The sequence below is a fragment of the Lissotriton vulgaris genome, chromosome 5 (assembly GCF_964263255.1).
Source record: "Lissotriton vulgaris chromosome 5, aLisVul1.2, whole genome shotgun sequence".
NCBI classification, from domain to species: Eukaryota; Metazoa; Chordata; class Amphibia; order Caudata; family Salamandridae; genus Lissotriton; species Lissotriton vulgaris.
In genome coordinates this window covers 842,126,052-842,148,251 of record NC_141693.1, presented here as the reverse complement: position 1 = coordinate 842,148,251, position 22,200 = coordinate 842,126,052, and the positions used below count along the sequence as shown (strand labels likewise).

Sequence of the window (22,200 nt, the reverse complement as noted above, 5' to 3'; positions counted from 1 at the left end):
GGCGAGGTGTCGAGACTAACGGCGTACCCTAGCTCACCTGCCCAGTCCTGATAAGGCTGGCACTCACGTGTCAGAGGGTCCACAGACCCCTCCCAATCTGCCTCGCCACCCATCTCCTGGTACTCAGGGTCAAATGATGGGGCCGGGTCATAGAAGTAGAAATCTCCGATCGGCGTCGAGAGCGGCGCCGGACCCAGATCGAGGGGAGGACCTGGAAAAACGTTGTCCTGGGACGTCGCCGGGGGGGGCACCCTGGGGGCCAAGGCCGCATCGCGCGAGCATCGGGGGGAGTCGGAAGAGCGATGTCGCCTCTTCGACTTCTTGTGCCTCTTACCTGAGGACTTGGAGCTCGAGGAGTGGTGTCGATCCTCCGAGCCGTGATGACTCCGACCCCGCGACCGGACCCTCGACCTCCTTCCGGACCGGGACCTCGAACGGCGCGGGCCGACTGCCGGAGCTCAAGGCACTTGCAGGACCGCTCCCGCCTAGCCTTCGACGTCAAGGCCCGGCAGTCGGGGCACGACTGGTCATTGTGGTCGGGCCCCAGGCAATGAAGACACCGGCGATGGGGGTCGGTAACCGACATCAGTCGGTTGCAGTCGACGCAGGGCTTAAACCCGGGCATTCCTACCGGCACCGTCGGGAGTCGTTCGACGTCGAAAAATGATCAAAAATTATCCAAAAAGTTTAGTCAAAAAGTGACTAAGGGTACCACTGTTCCCGGATCGGCGCTGCTGGCGCGGAAAAATTAGGAACTGACGTCAGCGCGCGAGGGCGGCGTCTAAGTACTCCGGCGACGTCATCCTGGCGCCCACGACGCCGACGACGGACGCGGAGCCGCAGACGATGCCTACCGATGTGCAAGGCTACTGCTCCGCAAAAGTTTCCGGATCCAGTCTGACGCCTGGGGGTATTCTAAGGTAAGGAATAACCTGTTTCTTTCAGATCTTGCCGCTCTGGAGGATAGGCCCAAAGCTGCACCATGTCCAGAAGGGCTCTGATTAAAGGGAGCATCTGTGAGGGAGTATGGGTTGGTTTTAGCACATTGATAGTGAACCTCAGTGATTGCAGGAGGTTCGCTGTAGTCTGGAAGTGGGAGACAGCTGCCTGGGGCGAGCCCGCCTTCCACAACCAATCATTGAGATAGGGGACGACTGGAATCCCTGATCTCTGTAGATGAGCTGCAACCACCGCCATCACCAAGGTGAACACCCAAGGGGCGCTGGTGAGACCGAAGGGTAGCACGGTAAACTGAAGGACCGGGTTTTTAGAACCCAGCGGCGTCAGGGAGAACGCCTGAAACCTTCGAGTTCCCCTGTCTTGGCAAACGGAGACACAGGATGCTTCTTGATGACGTCAAAGACCAAAGTTTATTGGCTGCAACCAGGAACAGAGATCTATGAAGCACAACACGGGTGGTTCGCTAGAGACTGAACAAATTCAATAAGCGGAGCATGGTCTTTTATGCCAAAAATCAAGCCTCAGGCAACATTTCAAATTAGCATTCGGTGCATACAAACTGACCAATGACAGTGTAACATTTCAAAAGTAGCGTATGACGACAATCCCAAACAATCCCATTTCCCGTTGTCCAGCCCACCAGAAATGACCAAGCAAATTCCCGGTTTCCTGTTCGATCAGGCCGGACAAACCCATCATAAAGCCTTCAACCCAGATCAATGATTATGTCGTAAAGGAAAGGTAGAAACAGATTGGAAAGGAGATAGAAAGGTGGGAGCAGTGTACTATAATCTCGGGCACGTCCTGCTCTTTGATCTTTATCAGGCCAGCTGCTGAACAAGGAACTGGCTCAGCGAGGTCAGCCTCGGGCAAGGAGTCAGTTCGGCCAGGTCACCCAGGAGTCAGCTAAGGCGTACGGGTCTCAAGGACTTGTTCGGCCACAGTCATCGGGCCTATGTTAGGGCAACCGCACAAAATGGCTGCCGTATACAAAATGGAACCCGGACGTTCAAACTAAATCCTTGAATACAGAGTGTTCTCCTACATCGATTCATACGAAAACACTCAGACATGCTACACTCGCCATTTGCGGTCTGCTGACATAAAAATCGTCCATTTCCGACAATCTTTAGTGAACGGGTTCGGAACCATCGAACCCAGTTCGCGAACCATAGACCCTCCTTTTGCCCTTACATAGGCAACAGACCCAAACTCATGTTAATCTGAATCCGGATCTATATTCATCAGATCATCGATATATTGCTGTAGCATCATCCTATTACTTAGTACCTCTCTCTGGACAGGTCTCCTTGAACACGAAGTAGCGCAGAGGCCACAAATAGCAGGGGCACACTGTACACAGAGACAGAACATGAAAAGGATTGCTAAGACCATCCCAATGACCATCAAAATCTTCCAACCCCAAATGGATATCAATCCCCATAACCATCCCATCAAAGACCAATCTCCTTTGTCCAAATGGACAGAATCGGAGATTCTATGCAATTTGGAAATGACCTGGAAGACTGATGGAGCGTTGTCTGGAATGAAAACACAGCAGCTCGACTGAATCAGCTTGCAAACTCCACCTCGATCTGCTAGAATAACATCAAGGGCAACTCTATTTTGAAGTGTCATGAGTCTATCCGACTGGAGCTCAGCAGTCAGGTTACCAAGGGCACCAGCAGTTTCGACTATGGTGGACTCAACCACTCTCATCAACTGGTGAATATTCCTACTGTTAGCCACAGGTCCCCAGAACGGCAGAAAACCCTTAAAGAAATCTCCCAGCTCTTGTCCTGCAGTGTCTTCTTGGCTAAAGACACCTCTAGCAACTCGCGTCTTATGGTAATGTGCCGCAGCTGTAAATGTGGGAGGTAACAGAAAGGAAACAAAACATGTGCCCGAGAAGTCGGGGGGCAACCATGTATAAGCTTTGTCGTAGCAAACAAAATAGGTACCCTTAGCAGCTAGGAACGCTGGGGAAGACTGAGACGCAAATACATAAGTCTCAGCGCAAACACTCTTCCCTAACTGAGCCTTCGGATTCTTGCCGTTGCCCTGCAGACAATAGTGGCCCTGATGGGGCACTATCCAAATCGGTGGAGAACTCTTCGCTCGCTGGTTAACACTCAGACTAACTCCATATCCAGAAACTTTCCAACCAATGTAAGCTAGTGTCTCATCTCTCGGAATAGTCTCATACGAGCTAATCCCTCTAATCATGTCAATAATGCCTTTAACTATAGCACTGTTCTTTGGGTTGTCTTTCAGTGAACGTTGGGGGTAAACACTATGGGATTAGATAAACATCGTTCTATAAGCCCAAATCGAACCGTTTAAACTAAAGGGCAAAACTAAATAAGGAATACCCTTATCGGTTGTATGAGGCATCAAACCACAAATCCAACCGTTTGTCGTATTCATCACTAACTGGTGTTGGTACAGAAGTTGGATGAAGGAATTGTTAGCAAATTCCAATCGTCTAACTACCTCATGCTCAGGCAAAGGATGGAAAGAATGAGAAGAAATAGTAGGTAAAGGTGTAGGTTGTACAGTGGGATTAAACTTCATTTTAAAAACAAATGTTACATAACCAGCTATAAATATCATAAAGCTTAATAGTAAAAATAAACATGGTATCAAAAAACTTTTCTTCGATATTATTTTACATATTCGTTTTCTAAAAGTCAATGTCTGTACAGGTCTCTCCAACTCAAAGAAATCCATCCTAAACTAAATGTGCTGCCCGCGGTGGTAGGTTGTTTCTGCTCCGGAATGCCTCTGCTAACCCAGGAAGGCTGCCTTGGTCCAACAGAACCCTCGACCTAGTGTCTCAGGCTTGCACACCAAAGACTGATGGCAACCACGACCCTAGCAGCAAGAACCGGATGGCGGTTCAAGAAAAACAAAAATGAGTAGATCCTTGGTGGAGAGTTAACCTGTAAACAGAAAAAAATCATCAAACTTTATTAGTCTTTATTTATTTGTCCGTAACTCTCGGTCTCAAATTATAGCGGCTCTTTCCAGCCAATTCTTGATCAGCGAACAAAAGGTGAGGCTCTGTAGTGTCCAATCGATCTGCAGGAGGTACTGATTCTTGCAAAATTCTATCGCTCTCTTTCTCTGAGTTTGTTCCAATCAGTCGAGCATCGCTGAACGGTATAAACCGTGGGACAACTTCTGTTTCAGAGTCTGCAAGTCCCTCCTGGACCCACTTATCGTGTGGCAAGGGCAGAGGTGCCCTTTTAGTATGAGATCCGTGGATCCAGTTTCGCTTGCCTCGCACTCGGACCGCAGATCTTGTTGACAGGAGTACTTGGTAGGGCCCCGTCCAACGGGGCTGTTCGTTCTTGGTCCGCTGGAAGTTACGTACAAAAATCCACGATCCAGGTTCAATAGAATGGCCTGGATCCTCTGCAGCTTGTGGAAGGCTGTCATGCACCTGTTGGCGTAAGACACTCATTTTAGTTGTCAGTTCACGCAAGTAGTCAAGCAACACAGGATACTCGAGGTCACTGAACCTTGTTGGTCTTGGTACGCCCCAAATATTTGCCGGGCGACCAAACACGACCTCATACGGACTCAAACCCATTCGCGAATGCACAGTCATTCTTGTGGACAAAAGTGCTAATGGCAAGGCATCTGGCCATTGTAAACCAGTGCTCTCTTGAATTTTGGCCAATTTTAACTTAAGAGTGCCATTATAGCACTCGACTGAACCAGCTGATTGGGGGTGATTTGCAGCGTGGAATTTCTGCCTAATCCCGAGACCCTCACACACTCTCTTCATAACTTGACCCACAAATTCACTCCCATTATCACTCCAGATAATTCTCGGCATTCCAAACCTCGGGAAAAATTCTTTTATCAAGGCCTTCACTGTGGACAAAGCAGTATTGTCCTTAAGGGGGTAAGCTTCTACCCATCTAGAAAAGGAGCAAACAACCACTAACACATATTTCAAGTTGTTGCATCTCTCCATATGGATGAAATCTAGCTGCAAAGCCTCAAACGGATACGTAGGAGGAGCAAAATGACCAGCTGGTGTTGGAGTTCCCTTACCAGGATTATGCATCAAACACACCATACAATTCTTGACCAAATTCTCTGCACATCTGGGGATTCCCACATTCTGCCAAACAGGGGGCAACAGTTTGCAAATCCCTTTCACACTAATATGTGCCATTCCATGAGCCATTGTAACAACTGGTAGCACATACGCGTTAGGCAACAACCATCTCTGATGCTCTTACAAATCAGTCCAACAACCATTCGAATCCAATCTACCCTTGCTTTCTCTCCATTCATTCAACTGTTTCTCTGTGGCTTCACCTTGAATCGATTTCACGCTCTCAATGGTATCTTCACACATACTCTTCTCTGGAACCCATCTCGCTGGACCCGCAACATACATTTGTCTCATCACGTTTCTAGCAGTTTCTTTCGCAACTTCATCTGCAAACGCATTACCTCGACCAACATCATCCGTAACCTTTTTATGGGCACTGCATTTCACAATCGCTACCTGCAATGGTAACGTAAGAGATTCGAGAAGTTCATTCACCAGTTGCCCATGTTGGATCTTCGTCCCATGCGATGTCAAAAATCCACGTTCACGCCACAAACGTCCAAAGCTATGAGCCACACCAAACGCATACTGACTATCCGTGTACACATTCACACGTTTTCCTTTTGCCAACACACATGCTCTCGTAAGTGCGATCAATTCAGCTGCTTGTGCTGAATTATGTGGGATACGTGCAGCTTCAACAACCGTATGCAAAGTCGTCACAGCATATGCTGCAGTCGTATCACCATTCGGCAACGTAAAACACGAACCATCACCCCACAAAGCATCATCACAATCAGGAAGAGGAGTATCCCGGAGATCCACTCTCCCTTTCGTCTCTTCTTCGGTTCTCAGAAAACAATCATGCTGTTCTTCACTATCATCATCTGTCTCGAGCGAAATCGGCAACAATGTAGCTGGGTTTAAGGTATTACACGTTTTGATGTGCACATGACTCGCTACCAGTGTAAGCTCATACCCTGACAACCGAGCACTAGTTAAGTGCTGTGTCTTGGTACGATTCAACAAAGTATCCACTGCATGTGGAACCATAACCACTAACGTGTTATCCATAACCAAACCAGCAGATTGCCGAATTGACACAGCCGCTGCCGCTGTGGCTCTCAAGCAACTTGGCAACGCTCTAGCTACAGGATCCAAAGTCGACGAAAAGTACGCACATGGGCGTTGCTTATCGCCAAACTGCTGAGTCAAAACCGACAATGCACATCCCTCTCTCTCGTGGACATACAATGTGAAAGGCTTACTGTAGTCGGGAGTACCCAACACAGGAGCCGAACACAACGCATTGCGTAATTCAGAAAAGCTCTTCTGACATTCGTCAGTCCAAGGAATAGGATTTGGAGTATCCTTAACAGTAAGAGCTATCAAAGGCTTCGCTAACAAGGAAAAATTAGGAATCCACTGTCTACAGTACGACGTGATACCCAAAAACGCACGTACTTCTCTCCGAGTCGTAGGAACACTCATTTTCGCAATAGCCTGGATTCTTTCTGGGGTCAGTTTCCTTCCCTCCTTCGATAAGAGGTGACCTAGGTAGGTAACTTCTTGTCGACAGAATTGCAGTTTTGAGAGAGAAACTTTAAGATGACAATCAGATAAATGACGTAATAATGACAAAGTGGCATCCTTACAAATCTCCTCAGTATCGACGGCGACTAACAAATCATCAACATACTGGATAAGAGCTGCACCTTCAGGTACAACCAACAGATCAAGTTGTGTCTTTAAAGCTTGACTGTAAATCGATGGACTCTCGCAATAGCCTTGAGGAGCGCGCTTAAAGCGGAAACTTCGTCCTCCTAAAGAGAATCCAAAGATATCCCTGCTCTCTATGGCAATCGGGATGCTGAAGAAAGCATTCTTCAAGTCAATCACCGAAAACCAGGTGGCAGAAGCCGGAATCAAAGTCAATAATGCAGTAATGTCAGGCACAACAGGAAATTGCGGAACAACAATCTTGTTCACTTCACGAAGATCGATGACAAATCTATATACAGGAGGCTGTGAAGGATCAGTTCTCTTTAGAACAGGCAAAACAGGACTATTGCACACATTACCTCGCGTCTCTTCAATAACACCCTTGTCGATCAGATCATAAATGATCGCTAAAAGTGCACGCTCACCATCACTCGAGGTACGATATTGTGGACTGCGCGGTAACTTAGCATTCGCCTTCAGTGTCACAACATACGGGGGAATATCTAACAGGCCCACATCATTTGGACCCGTAGCCCACAGTGAATCCGGCAACAAAGACAATTCCGATGGAAGACAATCTTTCAACACATACATCGGAGAGATCACACTCTCACCCAAAGTAAGATGTACTCCTGCCGGAGAACAATACAAAGTCGCATACAATCTCTTCAACAAGTCCAATCCCAACAAATTCTCATTACAACCTGTAGTCAAAAGAAGGGGTGCTTCAAACCTACGAGGACCAACAGAAAGGGGCAATGGAGCAGAAATCGGATTTGTGACGGGGGCGACAGAAAAACCTACAGAAACATTATTAAAGCCAGACAAAGATGCGCCAGGGAGTTTAGAATGCATAATAGAACTCTTCATAGCACCAGTGTCTAGCAGAAAAGGCTCTGACACACCTGATGCAATCACTTCAACATAAGGTCCACTCTGATCTACTGGAACTGAAACAACTCCCTCTCTTTGTCCATGGTTGTCCTAACAATTACTACCATGTGCTTCGTCACCTTCAACGTAATAATCATCTACGTAGTACTGTGCTGTCCTACCAGACGAATTCTGCTGCTGATCAAAACTATTCATTGAGTTTTGTGGAGGCAAGGAATGTACGTTCTGTCCACGACCTCTACCTCTAGGCGCTTGCTGAGCACCTCTACCTCTCACACCAGGAGCACTATTCGCTCGTTGTAGCAAGACTGGACAACTATTCTTAAAATGACCCTCTTCTTTACAATACGCACACTGATTAGGGCCATACGGAAAACGCTGTTGAGAAGTCTCGTCTCTTTGCGAGTTTCTCGAATACTGTTGAGGTTGCTGATAATCACACTGATTATTAACACGGGGTGGATAAGCTTGTTGTAGAAGAACTTTAGTCTTTAATTCCTTAGTCCTATCCGCTTTCTCTAACTCATCCTTGCGTCTATTCTCATAGTACTGAGCCGTGGCTAAAATCTGCGCTGACGTAGAAACAGGCCAAGCACTCTCAGAATCCTTCAACTTAGTGCATAACTCGGGAAGAAGATTGTGTACAAATTTGTTGACGAACAATCTCTGGCCACCCTCGGTAGCCATATCCTGCCCACTATGATCAACAAAAGTTTCTTCGAAACGCGTGAAAAAATCTGACACAGTCTCATCTTTCTTCTGCTTACATGCAGACAACTTGTCCCAATTAACACGTACTTCGGGCATCAAAGTCTTCATGAGATCAATGATCCTACCAGGAAGTTCTGTAATAATATTTTCAGGCTTAGCACCTCCAACTTGTCTATCGTTTGCAGCAACAAGATTAACCCACGAATCACCCAATTCATTATCATGATCCGTATGTCGAATGACATTCCAGATGGGCTGTGGAACAACATTCCCAAACAACATATCTATGTCCGCCAAATTCATGACGCACGAACTCACAGTTTGCGTAAGCTCTTTATAATATCTGTAGGAAGGGGGAGTCTCTAGTTGGCGCAGTGCAACACTAACGACAAGCAGGGACTCTCTCTTCCTCGTCAGGGCTGAGGGTTACCTTCCAGACAACCTCTGCTTACCCTCTAGGTAGTGTGGCTTAAGCAGTCTTAGGCTAATCTTTGGGGCACATAGGGTTAAACATTTGCAATATTACACCATCACAACCAACCCACCACACGACACCAAACTGTATTTGTAAAAATATATATCTTTATATAAATTTCAAGCAGGCTTGTAAATACAGTTGTAAAACTTTCAATAGCGGTTCCAGGTTACTTAAGTTCAGGTTGCCACAGTTCTCTTTTAGCAATAAGCAATCTTTTGGGCCTTCTGCCCAGGTTCGACAAGGTTCAGTGTCTCGTAGCGCCTCAATGCGCTCTCTGCGTGGGCCTGGAGGGCCAGGAGCTGTGCGAGCCTTAGTTTCAGAGGCGGCTCGCGTTGGGAGCAGATAGCGCGGTGCGAGCTCGAGTTGCAGGTCGCTCGCACCGTGAGGATACAACACAGTACCTTTCAAATTCTTGTGGAGCGGGCGGCTTCCAGGGGAGCTGTCCCACGTCGCGTTGCTTTTCCGGGGTCGCTGTTCGCTGCGGCTCTCAGCCGGGCAGGTCACGGGTCATCCGGGGCGGCGGTGCTCTGTGGCGGCAGGGTCCTTTCCTCGTCGTTCGCTCCGACCCTGGAGGCGGCGGCTGTGCGGTGGCGGCCAGTGGCAGTACGGTCCCCAAGTGCAGGACGTACCCAGCCAAGGGCCGGCTGTAGCTGTGCGTTCACAGCTGAGCTGTCGGGCAGGCTACCGACCAGAGGGGGTTATCACAAGGTAGCTGTCCGTCTTTGCAGGTGGATTGACGGCTCGAAGCGCAGTCAATTCGGGAGCTTGGACCGGACGGGTCCTCCTTCACTTTGCTCTCGGGCTCCCGGTGCAGATGCGGTCACGGTGTTCGGGCCAGCGGTGGCTGGACCTCACGTTGCTCTCGCTGTTGCTTTGGGCCCCGGTCACGGTGTTCGGGGGGATGTCGATGCCTTGGTTACGGGAGCGTGGCAGGCTTGCCCAGCACTCCCAGACCCCTCTGTCAGTACTGCAGCGGTAAGCAGCACACACAGTCGCTTTCTTCAGGATGTAGCGCCCACTGGTCCTGGGGCGCTGGTCAGGGGGCAAGTTCAACAGCAAGCCCTTGGAGATCTTTCAGCAGAGTTTGGCACAAAGTTTCTCAAAGCAAAAGTCTTCTTGTAGTCTTTTCTTTTCCTCTCCTTCTGCAGCAAGGCACCAGACACAGGCAAGAGCCGGCACTCTTCCTTGTCCTTCCCTGTCCTTCTCGTCGGGCAGAGTTCCTTCTGTAGCACAAACAGGATCTAATCTACAAGGAGCAGGGCTCCTACTTTTATACTGCATTTCTTTTGTTCTCGCAGGCCAGGGGGGCCTTTGCATAACCACTTTCACTCCTTGAGTACTCTGGTGGGTGTACTCCGGCTTCTGCTTTCAGTGTGAGGGGCAGGCGCATCAGACGCCCCACAGGAGGTGGAGCCAGCATTGTGCGGACAGGGGCAGCCAGAGTACCTTGTTGATGGGGCTTCGCCCTTCCTGGGCCAGGTGTCGGCTGAGTCATCAGTCGCTCCCCAGGAGGGTGGAGCCAGCATTGTGGTGGCAGAGCACAGCAAGATTCTGAGTCCCACTAAGGTGTAATCTGCGCATTCACCACCTGTCATCCCCCAGCCCTGTCACTCACACGTCCCAGACAGTCAGATACACATACCAGCAGAGGCGGGCTGAAATGGTTAGGCAAGCAAATGCTAACTTTCTAAAAGTAGCATTTGCAAACACAGGATACTAAAATAAACTTTACTAAAAGAAATATTTTATCATCCTGAGTTCAGGCATATTAAACACGACTCTCTACCATGCTCCCTGAGTCTGCTGGGATTATTATAGGGTGTAATAATTCCAGCAGCCCATTCTGGCCTAACGGGAGCAGGTAGCCTTCAATAGTGAAATACGAATTTAGTTGTAAGTCACTACTAGGACATGCCACACACATCAGGGCTTGTCCTACCTTACACCTACAATGCACCCTGCCCGCAGGCCTACCATAGGGGTGACTAATATGTAGTCAAGGGAAGGTTCAGGGGCTGGCAAGTGGGTGCACTTGCCCAGCCGGCATGACAGTACGAGACTGCACGCGGGTTCTGCGGTGGCAGTCCCCAGACACATCTTACGGCTGCTTCTGTGGGTGGCGCAACCAGCGCTGCAGGCCCACTAGCGGTATTGGCATTCACAAGCCCTGGCACTCCTAGTGCACTTTACTAGGGACTAACAGTAAATCCAATGAACCAATCATGGATACCAATCACATGTACAATTTACAGTAGGGAGCACTTGCACTGCGGCACGGGTCGGCCGTGGCGCAGTGCCCTGAGTATCGGAAAACCAGCAAAACATCGGAGGCACACCAGCAAAAAGTGGAAGGGAAACTCACGCCAAGGTGCCAGGTCTAACAATATCCCGCTGGATTTTTCCGCGGATCAGGCAAAGTCTGCTTAAGCGCTAGAACTTCAGCACGCTTCCATTGAACATGTACCCACACTCGCTGAAAGTGCGCAACAACAGGCGGAACAGCATTGGCATCAGCAGGTCTCCAAACCGGAGGAACCTCTCGCATCGGATATTGACGCGCTTTCCTCGCAACTAACGAATCGGGCTCAAACAGCCGTTCAGAAGAAGCATTATTTCGAAATGACAATAACGTCGACACCGCTCTCTCGATGTCGAGGAGACTCACAATCGTTCCTTTTGCAAACTCAGAACGCAATCGAAACAACTCTTCAGGAGGTTTACCCACTTCGTCCATCCATTGGTCATGGAGGAACACACACATGATCTCAAAAACATATCGTTGCTTAGGTGCTTCCCATTGCCGAAAGACATCCATGATACCCTCAAGGTCATACTGAGACGTGTACGTAACCCATCTACGTGCCATGTGAACCAAAACCACTCGTTCATCCATATCAGGCAACTGACTACGCGACTGTCTACGCTCACTCACTGGAGACATACCCAATTGTCCCAACCAAGGAGTCAGAAAACCAGAAAAGGCAGCAGGCATCCGCTGTCTAGGAGAAGGAGTAGTCGGAAGAATAAGGGAAGACGAAACAGTAGTAGAAGAATCCAAAGTCGGAGCTGAAGAAGTATTAGGAACAGACATAAAAGTAGCAGTCAAAGAAGAAGGCAAAGTTGTCGGCCCCTGAGGAGGCTGCGCCAAAGGAACAGTAGCCAACGGAAGAGCTGGCTGAGGAGGAATTACAGGACGCACAATACCCGGCAATTGCACAGCCACCACTGGTGGCGGTGGTGCCGTAGCATTCTGCGCATAAGGTGGCGGTGAATTTAACAGATGCGACATTAAAGGATCTTTCACAAGATCTTTCTCGTCTTCCTGCTTTCTAGGTGGCAAAACTGGGTAGCATCTATCTACCGCTAACTTCCTCACTCTGAGCATCTGTTCACTTTCTTGTTCTTCTTCATTATCTTTATACGCAATGGCAGCTTGCACCATTGACATACCTCTTTCTCGCTTATTCTTTTTCGCTAATTTCATTTCTTTCTGTTTGGCTTCTTTGCGCCATATGTGGAAAGAGTCAAACATCGCCGGCCGGGCTTTCTTCTTGAACAACTTCACCTCAAGGTTATCTAGAACTTCAGTTTCAAAACTACCGTAACGGGGCCACTGTAGGACACCGTCACTCTTCGTATATTTTACCCAGATCTCATTATAACTAATAGGGCCCACACCATGTTTCACATACAACTCGTATGTAGGAGTTCCGATCGGAGAAACCGGACACGAATCCTCTAACCGGGAGTCCCTCATTGAACCACAACTAAACAAGTTTCTAAAACTGCTAAAACCAGGCATCTTGCTCACTAGTCTAGCTTCAAACAACAAGGGGAATCTTAAAACGATAGTCTCGTGAATACACAAATCCCTTGGCTTTGGGGCCTGCAGGTACCAAATCAAAGCGATCCACTAAAGGATACCAAACAAACTAAGGACTAGGAGACGCTCCGCTTATACTTAACTGAAATGTCAATGGCGTCACCAGAAGACCAGTCAATTGTCTCGCTCTACAAAAGTCTAAGGCTCCAAAACAGGGCGACAGTCAGGGCAGCAGTCCTTCGTAGCCGTCGGAAAGCGGGAAACCTCGCAGCAAAGACTTTCGGACCACGACGACATACAGGGGTCGATGAAGTGGCTGGCCTTCCTCCAGAATTTTCACACGAAGCTTCTCACGAACCTCTGGCTTGGACCGGTACCGCTGAAGTCGCCCTGCGTTGGGCGCCAACTGAAGGACCGGGGTTTTAGAATCCAGAGGCGTCAGGGAGAACGCCTGAAACCTTTGAGTTCCCCTGTCTTGGCAAACAGAGACACGGGATACTTCTTGATGACGTCAAAGACCAAAGTTTATTGGCTGCAACCAGGAACAGAGATCTACGAAGCACAACACGGGTGGTTCGCTAAAGACTGCACAAATTCAATAAGCGGAGCATGGTCTTTTATGCCAAAAATCAAGCCTCAGGCAACATTTCAAAAATAGCATTCGGTGCATACAAACTGACCAATGACAGTGTAACATTTCAAAAGTAGCGTATGACGACAATCCCAAACAATCCCATTTCCCGTTGTCCAGCCCACCAGAAATGACCAAGCAAATTCCCGGTTTCCTGTTCGATCAGGCCGGACAAACCCATCATAAAGCCTTCAACCCAGATCAATGATTATGTCGTAAAGGAAAGGCAGAAACAGATTGGAAAGGAGATAGAAAGGTGGGAGCAGTGTACCATAAACTCGGGCACTTCCTGCTCTTTGATCTTTATCAGCCCAGCTGCTGAACAAGGAACTGGCTCAGCGAGGTCAGCCTCGGGCAAGGAGTCAGTTCGGCCAGGTCACCCAGGAGTCAGCTAAGGCGTACGTGTCTCAAGGACTCGTTCGGCCACAGTCATCGGGCCTATGTTAGGGCAACCACACAAAATGGCTGCCGTATACAAAATGGAACCCGGAGGTTCAAACTAAATCCTTGAATACAGAGTGTTCTCCTAAATCGATTCATACGAAAACACTCAGACATGCTACACTCGCCATTTGCGGTCTGCTGACATAAAAATCGTCCATTTCCGACAATCTTTAGTGAACGGGTTCGGAACCATCGAACCCAGTTCGCGAACCACGGAACCACAAAACTGAAAGTGCTCATGACACACTGAAAAACGCCGGTAGCGGCGAATAACAGGCAGGACGGGATATGGAAATTAGGTGTCCTGCAAGTCCAATCCTACCATCCAGTCTACCGAGACCAGGTCAGACAGAACCTGAGCAAGAGTGAGCATCTTGAACTTCTCTTTCCTGAGGAAGTAGTTGAGGGCTCTGAGGTCGAAGATAGGATGCAGCCCTCCGTCCTTTTTGTGAACCAGAAAATTGCGGGAATAACAACCACAGCCTATCTATGGCCTGGGAATCCTCTCTATAGCTACTTTGGCTAAGAGAGTCTTGACATCCTCTCAAAGCAAAGCAAGGTGATCCTCTGTCATCCGATTGTATGTTGGAGGCATGGAAGGAGGGGTAGTTTCAAAGCAGAGGGAAGTGCCCCTTCATACTATCTGCAAAATCCACCTATTCGAGGTGATGTCCCACCATTGGTGGAGGTGATGGTATATCCTGCCACCAACTAGACACCCATAATCTAGAAGGATCGGACTAGGAAGGTTTGGAAGCAGAGGAGGCAGGGGGGTTTGTGGCCTGACCTGACTACTGGCTGCCTGACCCACGGGGTCGGGGCCAACCGCACCCACAGCCTTGCAGTGGTTGCTGAAGTTGTGCGGTCCTCTGACTAGGGTATGGCTGGAGCAATTGGAAGCCCTTTCCATAGCCACGAAATGCGAGAAAGGTGGTCGCAGGACGGGATGATACTGAGAGGCCCAAGGACTTGGCTGTAGCCCGCAACCCCTTGAAATGCTCTAGCGCCCTCTCCGCCCTGTCTCCAAAGAGACGAGCGCGATCAAAGGGCATGTCCATATAGTTGGCTTGGACATCCCCAGAGAAGCCAAATGTTCTCAGCCAGGCATGGCGCCTAACTGCCACTGTCAAAGAAATCGCTCTGCCCAGTGAGTCTGTTGTGTCAAGGTCACAGCGTATGATAAACTTTGCTGATTCTCTCCCATCTACAACTGCTTGGGAGAGGACAGCCTGGGCCTCCTCCGGGACTTGTGGCAGCACTTGTGCAGCCGTCTCCCATCACGAATGGGAGTAACGGCCCAAGAAGCATGCAGTATTTACCAACTGCAATGCTAGGCTGGTGGAGCCAAAGCTATCCAGCCTTTTAGATTCCCTATCTAGGGGTGCGGAAAGGAACACACCACGGAAAATAGAGGCTTGGACCACTGAACTGTCGGGGGTCGGTGAGAGGAGAGGAAAACTGGGTAGCCCAGTGCAGGGCGATGGTTCTATTCATAGGAGCCCCTATGCTGGGCTTGGACCATGTGCCAAGAAGAACGTCAGTTAAGGCCTCATTAAATGGCAACAAGGGTTCCGAAGTGGAGACACCAGGCTGCAGGATCTCTGTCAAGATATTGGTTCTTGAATGCCACAGTAGGAAGTTACAGGTCCAAGACATCCGCAGCCCTACCAACCACCATAGTGAAGGAAGCTCCTTCCTCCGTAGCCAGGTTAAGACAAGAAAACATGCCAGGCTCTGGAGAGGTATCCAAGCCACTGGGATCAGCCAGTTCCTCGTACCAGTCCATTTCTTCGGTATAAAGTGGGACTTCTAAGGAGCCCTGTTGCCCCTCCCATTCCTCATCCAATCCTAGCCCCTCGGAATAAGGCTGAGGATACGACAGAGTCCAAAGTCTCCATCTGCCCCGGTCTCAGTGTTAGTGGACGCTCATCTGACTCCATGTATTCGGAATTAGGATGGGGGTGGCGCTTGCGACGTCCAGAGTCTCTGCGTTGGACACGTCAAGTGGGGACAACCAACGCCAGTCCGGATCTGGGAATGGATCCATGGGGAGCCCTGTGCGCCGGAGCCGACGTGGGGAAACCAGAGGAGCTCCTTCCGCTAATCGTGACGGCTGGGTCAGGCTGCCAAAATATAGCAGACATGGCGTCATCAAACTGTTTTAACTGGGCGGGGGTTGCTCCCGGCACAGGAAAAGGAGAGAAATGAGGAGCCGATTGAGGCACCCGCTCTGCGGAGCATGGCCCCAAACGCCAAGACTCCTCTGTTTCGTCAAGTGACGGACAGGGTGAATTCAATCATGCTTTGACTCTTTGTGTTTTTTGTGGTGCTTCTTACCTGTCTTCGAAGGTTTTGAATGAGAGGACTAAGAGTTGGATCCACAGGAGGGGCGCTCGGACCTACCTCTAGACCGACACTGGGAGCAGAAATGAGATCTCCAAGAATTCTCCGAGCTGTCTGACGCCGGGCCACAACCAGCTTCAGGGACCGCTCCCTCAAAGCTTTCGGCACCATGGCCCGGCATTTGGAGCATGACTTCGGCTCGTGGTCGCACTCCAGACACCAAAGGCACACTAGGTAGGGGTCCGTAACAGACGGCCCAGTAACAGGCTCCGCACGCTTTGAACCCAGAGGTTTCTTTGGATATCCTACACACCGAAAAAAAAAACTAGACACAAAGAAAAAACAAAAATGGGGTAGATCTCTTCGACAGACCTGCGCTAGCTGGCATGGAAAGAAAATAATTGATGTCTGTGCGCCGAGGTGGCGCCTATATAGATGACGCAGACATCAAGGCACAGAACTCTATGCTTACGACGTCACATGGAGTCAACCGACAACCAACCTGCTAAGAAAAATCTTCCGTATCCAGCCTGATGCCTGGAAGATTAGGAATCTGCAGCTAAATGTCTCTATCAGGCACACTAACTTTCTGGGTGGTGGTATTATTGTTTTAAGTCTTCAAACAATTGAATTTGCCTGTTTTTGAAGCAAGAACCTATCATGACACACATATTATCCCGCCACTTTGTGAAGGCCTGCTTGTTTAAATCTGGATTCAATCAGATAGGTGTGAACAAAGAGAGGAACAAGGTAAGACCTCTCATAGTTGCCACCCTATCCAATGCTTCTAGTGTCACACGCATGATTAGAGAGGAGTAGAGTCTCCAGCTTCTATGCTTCCAGGCCAGCCATGGTGTTTGCCATGTTGGTACAGTTGCTATCAGGTAGTCTATGCTACACCATTGTTTGTCTTTACTGGGTGATCTGGCCCCGTGTGGTATTGGCACTCACTCTTCACAGTGACGTTTTAGCTAAATAACAATTGTTATGGCGCTCAATGGAGGGGGAACCACCCAATCTTCCACGAATGATCCCGGGGGCCCTACTGGGAGCCGGTGAGGATGCAGATAGACGCCCATATTTGTGAATCTACTAGGCGATACGTGATTACCCTAGTTATTCCACTTATCGACACAACGCGGATCGGCGTCAGTGTCAGGTCTCAAGAAGAATTGGATTTTTTTGTCTTATACTGTTGAAATACAACTGACCATAATCGTATCCCTACTGGCCGGGAAGGAAGCATAACCGGCTTAGATGTTTACCATGAATTGGCGCCTTAAGGCGCCCTGAGGAAGTCGTGGGTTTTATTCCCGGACGGAGAAACACGTGTTGGCTGGAACATCCGAGAAGAAAAATAAAAAAACACGAGAAGCCAAACAGCGTTTTTTGATTACCTATGCTACAACGAACAATTAGATAATCGGATATATGTGTGCTCGGGTTTGATGTTGACCATTGTTTGCCTGTTTCTGTTTCCCCTCCATTCTACTAGATATTTCAGTAGCATGACTAAGTTGATAAGTATGTATATGTGGAACTAAAAGGCCACCATGTTGTAGTGACCTATATGTTTGATTTGCTGCTAGTCTTGGTTTCTTGAACAACCATATGTAGCTTATTTGTTGCTGACTGCATTTGAGTAATAATTTATTTTGGGACGTTTATCAGGAGCATTTATAACAAATACAATATTCTCGGAGAATATTAATTTTGATAATGACGATCTGTTAAGGAAAAGTGTTGAATATACCATCTCCCATGATCAGATTTTATTTCTTTAAGTAGTGAGGAGCAATTGAAGGACACTATTTGAGCAATCGAGGGGCATAGTTTGATTTGCAGATAGGAGATTGCTGTTTTGGCTAATTTAATTGGTAAGAGTTATCCTAGTTCTTGCATTGGGGTTGGTGGGGATAAAGAAAGAGCACCTTATATTTCCTTATGTTAATTTTGGACCCTATTAGTTTACTAAATGTCTCTAACTCATCCAGTACGGGACCTATGTATTGACCTGGATTGGTGATTATCACCATAATGTCTATTTCTAATGGCAAAGGCTTGTGGTTCAAGAGTAAGCACAAATAAAAGTGGGAAAAGAGGACACCCCTGTCTAGTGCCCCTCTCGATGGCCAATTGGCCCTGAAGCAGTCCCACTGACTCGTATGAAGACCCTTGGTGATTATAGCCCCCCAAACCCCCAGATACAATTTGAGAAATGAGCTTCAAAACTCAGATTCTGCAAGACCCTCTGCTTTCATATTCAATGCTATCAAACTCTTTTTCAGCGTCTAAAGATAGAAAAAAAACATTCTTGCACCTTCTTTGGTCATTTTCTATTATATGTTTTAATTTTTTGTGTTAGCGCCACATTGTCTTTTTGAGATTAAAGCAGATTTAACTGCACGGATCAAGCCTGTCATCACTTGTTTAAGTCATGTAGCTAGAATGCTAGTAAATAGTTTGGCATCTATAGTTAATAGGGATATCGACTTCTATGAGGCGCACAATGTCGGATCCTTTCCTTGTATCACCACTATAGCTGCGTTCCTCATTAAGTCCACTGTTTCACTATGAGGGTAGGTGCTAATGATGATTACATTTTTTTTAAAATATTGCGTGAAACAAGCCTGGTCCCCGTGCCTCGCCTAGTTTTAGTCTGTGTAGAGCACTTATCACTTTCTCTATCCTAATGAAATCTTCTAGCTTCCCTATACAAGAATATGGAATAGGTGGTTGTGTATGTTCCTGGAGATATCTATCTACATTTCCTACACCCGTGGGCTCCCTCTTATACAATGAAGCATAAAGCCCTCTAAAAGTGTTGCATATTACCCCATCTTATCCCACTATTTGGTCAAGTCCGTGACTCTCTGAACTCTTGTAGGTGTCATTTTCACGTTCGGATGCGCTGCAAATAATTTTCCTGCTTTATTACAAATAGCATAAGATTGTAGCTTAGTGCAGAGTAGAGCATATTTTGCCTTGTCATAATCAAGAGCTTTCACTTGGTTCCGCAAGTTTAATACTTGTCTACAAAGTTATTGCGAGTCAGTTGAATTTGTGTTTATTTTTTATCAGAGAAAACAAGTCAATACTTTGTTTCAGCACTTTGCATGTCTTTTCAAATGGAACAAAAACTTGGAAATCCCCACTGACATCAATAAAAATAACTATTCATCAATGAAAAACAACCATAAAGGGGAAATAAAAAAGATGTAAGGATGTCAATGAAACTGGAATGAGCATGCAACCATATCCCATTAAAGCATAGAATTCTGGACATACCCTATTAAAGCAACGCTGGTGCCCACTATCCTTTGCCCAACAATATTCAAATTTGCTGACTGCCTCCATCTCCTGGAGCTACGTCTGGGATGTCTGATTCTTCCAATTTTGGGCAATTCTTAACTTTCAAACCTTCATGCTGAAAAACGTTAGGACATGATGGTTACAGTTATTCATGACAAGTGTTAGAGACTCACAAAAAACAAATCCAGTACCTCTGTAGACAATCAAAAGCATTTTCTCAAAATATCCTCAGACTGTAACAGGTAAGTTGCGTATGTATTCAATCTACAGATGCTAATTTGCACTGCGGACAGCTGTGCTACATCCCTTTGTGCATGTTTGATGTTTGGGGTTTTTTATATAGCGCACGAACACTCAAGGGAGCATCTTGGCGCTGCAACTTCATTGCTAATAGATTGTCAGGTGGTTTTAACTGAGCTTTAGGTGTAATTTAGACAAGGGTTTTGCACTTTGCTTCGGCCAGTCCATAGATCCAAGTTTTTAGTAGTTTTTTAAAGGTTTGTTCTGATGAAGTTGCTCGGAGGTGAGCTGGAAGTATGTTCCAGGCTTTAGCGCCTAGGACTGCCAGTGATTTTCCGCCTTTGGTGGCTAGTCTGAACTTGGGGACGGACATTAAGTTGGCCGTAGCTGACCTGAGTTCTCTGTTCGGATGGTATCTGTGAAATTTATTAGACAGATATTTTGGGCCGCGCTTATTAAAGCCTCTAAATGTAATCAGGAGGATTTTGAATAATATACGTTTCTGGATGGGGAGCCAGTGCAACACGTCCAAGGCGGCTGATGCTGATGACATTCTGGGCCATCTCAAAACCAGCCGTGCCGCCGCATTTTGAACCATCTGTAATTTATGCAGGGTAGATTTTGCCACCCCTGCATACAGACTATTACAGTAGTCAATTCTCGATGTAATTAGAGCAATTGCTACTGTGCGACGGGCGGGCAAAGGCAGGTAGTCAAAGAATTTACGAAGGCCTTTGATGATGTTAAAACAAATGGCAGCAACTTCCTTAGTTTGTTGTTTGAAAGATAGCATGTCGTTGAATTTTATGCCCAGGTTTCGTGTTGCACTGATGGTGTTTGGGGGAGCTTCCGCATCCGAAGGGCAACAGGTGTGTGAGGAGAAGATATTGTTTTTTCCGAATGGAAGGATCTCTGTCTTGGCAGAGTTGCATTTAAGATGGTTATTATGCATTCAATTGAAAGTCGCAGTCAGACACTCTTTCAGGACCTGTTCGGCCCTATCTGTATCATCATCCAGAACTAGGACCAGTTGGGTGTCGTTTGCGTATGCAACTGTGCTTACATTATGGGAGGCAATTAGATTGATCAGGTGTGCCATATAAAGATTGAATAAGGTAGGGCTCAAACTAGGTAACAATTTACTTACCTTCAGTAACTACGTATCTGGTTGAGACACAATCTAGCCACAGATTCCTTAACTTAAAATATCCTCCAGGCGCCAGACTGGATCCGGAGATTTTTCAGCAGCAATTCTCCGTGCCCGGGGACAGCATCGCATGGCTCTGCCCTGACATTGTCCACGAATATGACGTCAGTGGAGCCATACAAGTGCCTCCCAGCACGCTGTCAGTTTTTGACTGTGAAGAACAATACCCTCCTATGAGGCAAAAAAGCAATGGAAATGAATATTATGGTAAACGATAAGCAGTCTGCAACCACTTGAATGTTATAGTTGCTTATAACAACATGAATGTTATTGTAATGGACAACAAGACTGTAACAACATGAAGTTCTGACAATTAACAACATTTCTGCAACAACAGAGAATGTGCAACCATATGCACTAAATATGACCAACTGACTGTAGCACAGGTAAACAGACCTCAAACTAATGGAGAAAAAGTATCAAGGGGAGGGAGGGAAGAAGAACATGACCCATCTCCACACTGGAAAAGAACCAGTGTGCAAGAGCGTGGATGTATTTAGGAAGCCACCACCCAATTGCGAGAATGGGTGGAGAAGCAACAGGTAAAACAGAATAAGACGTCCTGACTTGGGACGGATGTGAAGGGACTAACACGCATGAAGACAGAGACCACATGTAAAAATACCAGTGGGAAGAACCCAACCTGAAAAGGTCCTCGCAGAGCGGGGAGGATAGGTGGGCGTTAAGGAATCTGAGGCTAGACTGTGTATCTACCAGATACATTGTTACAGACGGTAAGTAACTTGTTCATCTGATAGAGATATCTAGCCACAGATTCCTTAACTTAGAATAGATACCGAAGCTATACCCCATTGGAGGAGGGTCTGCGACTGAACCCCACCAAGTTCCAACAAAAACTAAACTGTTAATAAAGATCGACTAAAAAAGGTGGCAACAGCAAGTGCAAGCACGGCTGACAATAGACCCATTAGGCTCTGTAAAAGAAGCATGAACAAGGAAAGACATGGCACCACAGTCCGTCAGAGGACAGTACGAGACTTTCAACTTCCAGGAAGGGACGAAGGGAAATCACAGAAACCTGAATGGCCAGTGCACAATGGAAGAAAATCCATAAGCTTCTGTAATAAGAATGAGAAGTAGTACTGTGTGCAGGATCCCCTGGATCTCCAAGAAATAAACAGTCCCACGGGAAGGACAAACAGCATGACAGAGCCAGAGTGTACAAAATGATCATACACAACAGTGAATGCCAAGAAGGACATGTATAGAGACAGATGTCACCCATGGGGAGTGAGAGAGAGAGAGAGAGAGAGAGAGAGAGAGAGAAAGAGAGAGAGAGCGAGAGAATGAATATCTAGGGCTAAGAAACTCAAGATACTGCTACAAGGAAAATACATAGTAT

At 47.4% G+C, this 22,200-nt stretch overlaps 1 protein-coding gene across 2 annotated transcripts in view; it reads right to left on the bottom strand.

Annotated features, from left to right (window-relative positions):
• Nucleotides 1–22,200, bottom strand: part of CCAR1 (cell division cycle and apoptosis regulator 1) — a 1,290,009-nt gene that overhangs the window by 10,103 nt on the left and 1,257,706 nt on the right. For both annotated transcript variants that reach the window (XM_086922386.1, XM_086922387.1), the window contains exon 25: nt 19,367–19,505. In XM_086922386.1, the coding sequence (XP_086778512.1) occupies nt 19,413–19,505 (93 nt within the window). In that variant the 3' untranslated portion in view covers nt 19,367–19,412. The remainder of the gene's footprint in view (nt 1–19,366; nt 19,506–22,200) is intronic.